Genomic DNA, 3,721 nt, shown 5'->3' on the forward strand with positions numbered 1-3,721 from the left:
CAACTGAATAAGGTGCTGTCTTGAAATAACCACGGAATATGACACGGAATTCAATTAATTTCATCGGGATATAGAGCCAATTATAAGGGTTCGCCTTCTTACCTCATACTCTCCTGCTATCATGGTGTAAGCCCAAAGAAGGAGAGAGAACAACTCTCACCACGCTGAAAATCGAACCCAAGAACTCCGAATTAAATCACCGACTTCTCTCTCTCTCTCTCTTCTCCGAGGGGACTCAAAGTGACCCAAAGAAAAAAAAAGCGAGAAGCAGGCGTAAAATAAGGTAGTGGCGACGAGGGAACGGATGCGTCTTTCAGCATTCGCGTCTGCACACACTTCACGCAGCGGAATTGTGAATAGGCGAGCCTCCGTGGAGAAATGAGGTCTGAACAGGACTGAACTAGAAAGCAATACGGAAACGAGTCGTTGGGAGTTAAGGTGCTATTTCCAGCAATTTAACATGTACTTGTATTAAGTATTATTCAAGTATGAAATCTTAGTTCCATTTTTCTAACCTTGGTCTCGTTCGTTTCGACGAAATTTGCTTATTTCTGTGCCTAAAATTCATAGAAAAGCGTGGTTTTCCCTCACTGGATCAGTGATATTCGATCAAAACAAAACAAAAAAAATCTGCATAAGAAAACGTCAATAGTATTTATGTCGGAGGCAAGAACGTCACCTCATTGTTTCTCAATTGCAATTTCTGCCGTCACCAGTCCTACGTCAGTGTTGTAAGTGAGAAATAAGCCATTTTAGTTTCCCTTAGGCCTGTTGCTCTGAGCGATGCTAATTGTCAAGCATTTGAGATGGTAAAGACCTCGCTCTTTCACACAGACATGATAAAGTAACTCCATAGTGGCTCATTTCATTAAAAGTCAGAGGTGTAGGAACCAACCCGCGATCAGGCGCTCTTTTCTTTTTGGAAGGACGCGAAGAAAAATACGCCTGACAGCAGATTATGTAAGAAGCAGAAAGTTAACTTTGGTTTTTGACAATTTTAATTAAATCTGTTAGAAGCGTTTACACAAGTTTACATAAATTACGACTTTGCTGAAAGCAGTTAGAACTTCAACATGTTCATGGTAATATTGATAATAATAGTAAACAATAATGATAGATAATAGCAAAGCACTTTAAAGTGCAGCAATTGAGGGCTTAAGTAAGGACAATGTCCACTAAAAGACAAGTTAAAGTCTTAACCGATTGTTCAATTATCTTCAAATGGACCTCAAAGTTGGTAATCTCACGTTGTTATCAAAGAGACAACGACCTAGAAATGTACCAAAATGTAAAACTCACGTGCAAGGTTGGTTATTTAATACATGTAGTAATACGTGAAGAAGCACTTAACCTAGCAACCTTTGTGGCTTTCTTAATTGTTGTTGATAGAAGAATCCTCTCTCTCCACTAACTAAAACATTCACTAATTAGCAGGTAGTTTGAGGGGAATATTGAGTTGGTCAGGACAAACACCAGTTAGAAGAAAACTTTGCAAGCTGGTAAGTGTTAAGCGATTGTTCAAGTACCTTCAAGTGGACCTCAAAGTTGGTCACGTCGTTATCACGGCGACAACGACCACGAAATGTACCAAAATGTAAAACTCACGTGCAGGGCCTGCAGAGTCTTGTTTTTTTTCATTAAACTCATTACTAGCTTTTTTATTTTATTTTGTGGCGTCCTCGTCACCGTCGTCGTACTGTCTTAGCTCCTTACTATGGCTGCCATGACTCATCACGAAAATTCACCGGCTGAAGTTGGTCATTTGCAAAACCAAGGATTGGATGTTTTCTGATTTTCATTCTGTAAGCATCAGGGTGACTGATTTTACTTTACTTATTCTAAATTGTATTTACTTGATAAAGCATAATCTTAGATAGGCTGCTACACCTTGGTCATAAGCATTCTATACCTACCAGTTTCTTTAACAACGTAACGTAACATCCCGAAACAACAAGAGCCGTATAATTCTATTGCTAACAATTTTTGCAAAATATCTTGGTTTCTATCAATGCTAACTGAATAGCGGGATTTATCATTTTAGGAATTCTAAATCTTCAAAGCGTTTTATGCTAAAATGACAAAAGTGATGAAAGAATCACTACGCTTACTGCATATTGTTCAAAAACAACTCCCGCCACTTTTACAACCAACCACAAGAAAGACTGTGACTGATCGGTTCTTCTGGGGGTTGTCATTGGTTGAAATAAAGATTTGACTCTTAACACTAATGACAACGATGTCAATTTACCTAGTTCCTTGTTACCTTTACTTAATACATTTCCTTTTTTAACTCAATTAAATCAAAAGAAACTGATTGCTTCTTCAGTACTTCAGACTTGACCATTTCTTCTTAGAGCGTGGCTGAACTGAAGCCGCCGCACACACGTCCTCGACCATTGAGTATTTTGTTCCATCGTACTTCGATTCGTCCAACAGTCCGAGGTACAACTGAAAAATTCACATAAAACAAGAACATCATTTTCTAATCTCTTTTAATTCAATTCCGGTCAACACGACTAGATATTTCTCCCAGGACGGTATTAATAAGTAGTTGAAAGAGTCATCATTGGGTCAAGACAACTGTTCAAGTAAGAATTGGTGGAAATAGCTTTTTCTCTTCAGCTCTATAGCTCTTCAATTAACTGACGCTAGTTCTGGAATGCACAACCTGTAACTACTAAACAAATTACATCCTTGTTTAGATTTCATAAATATATATTAAGAGTGTATTAATGACTGATCGCTGCATTAGTTTTCCTCCTTGATTATTTTTTTCTAATATTTATTATTAGGAAGCAATACTTTTAACCTAATTAATAATATGTCTGATGATCGCGTAAGCGTGAGACTCAAGAGTCACAGAAAACGTTGTGTGTTATTGATTAGTTCAATCTTCAGATATACTACGCTCTGCGAACGCATCGAGCACTCTACCGCAAAGATATACTAAATATATACATATATTATAGAGAAGGTTAATTTGGGAACCGAAATCAACGCAACTAAGTAAACAAGTGAAAATGTGCTCAACTAGGAATTGAACCTGGGTCTCCAGATTACCGGCTGGATGCCTTAACCACAATATCAACACCAAGACAACACATACACAACTGTGGCCTCATAGCGGCTATTTCCGAGGAGACAATTTCACACATTCTCTGCAATCAGGATCATGTCACTACTCCTCGGTCGATCAGCGATGTACGGCCAAATTCCCCTACAAATTTGAAGTACAGTAAGGTAGGGAGGGGATATATTAGCAATTGATTGCCTTATTTACTTACGATCACCAGCCTATTCCCGTTTGGATTTATTATTATTTATTATTATTATTATTATTAAACCAATCACTAAGCGTAGCAATTGCAATCGCGTAATTACTTACGAAAGTTATTTGAAAACTGCTCTACTAGAATGTCTTTATCGTTCATGAATAGAGATGTGAAAAAAACGAAAAAAAGTGTTGCGTCAGATTGGCATTTTAAAGCAGATCTCGATAATTACCTCTTTTTCGATGAGAGAAAGCAAATCTTTACGAATATTTTCAAAATTTGGACGAAAGTCAGGATTTTCTTGCCAGCACCTCTCCATGAAGTGATACCTGGGAACAAACAGTTTAACGTTATCTTAGTCTTAACCCCTGTCCACTCATCTCACGTTGATTGATGAGAATTATAGAAGCAGTAACTCTAGATAATTGATAACTCGATCTCATCTTTCT

At 37.7% G+C, this 3,721-nt stretch overlaps 1 protein-coding gene across 1 annotated transcript in view; it reads right to left on the bottom strand.

Moving 5' to 3' along the window:
• Positions 1-1,544: 1,544 nt before the first annotated feature.
• LOC138055992 (fibroblast growth factor receptor 1-like) overlaps positions 1,545-3,721 on the bottom strand; it is a 64,666-nt gene continuing 62,489 nt past the window's right edge. Inside the window, exons 20-21 of the mRNA XM_068901848.1 lie at positions 3,505-3,601; positions 1,545-2,448 (exon numbers count right to left, since the gene is read on the bottom strand). Coding sequence (XP_068757949.1) covers positions 2,323-2,448; positions 3,505-3,601 — 223 coding nt within the window. The 3' untranslated portion in view covers positions 1,545-2,322. The remainder of the gene's footprint in view (positions 2,449-3,504; positions 3,602-3,721) is intronic.

This window comes from Montipora capricornis, chromosome 7 (genome assembly GCF_036669925.1).
Source record: "Montipora capricornis isolate CH-2021 chromosome 7, ASM3666992v2, whole genome shotgun sequence".
Taxonomy (NCBI): Eukaryota; Metazoa; Cnidaria; class Anthozoa; order Scleractinia; family Acroporidae; genus Montipora; species Montipora capricornis.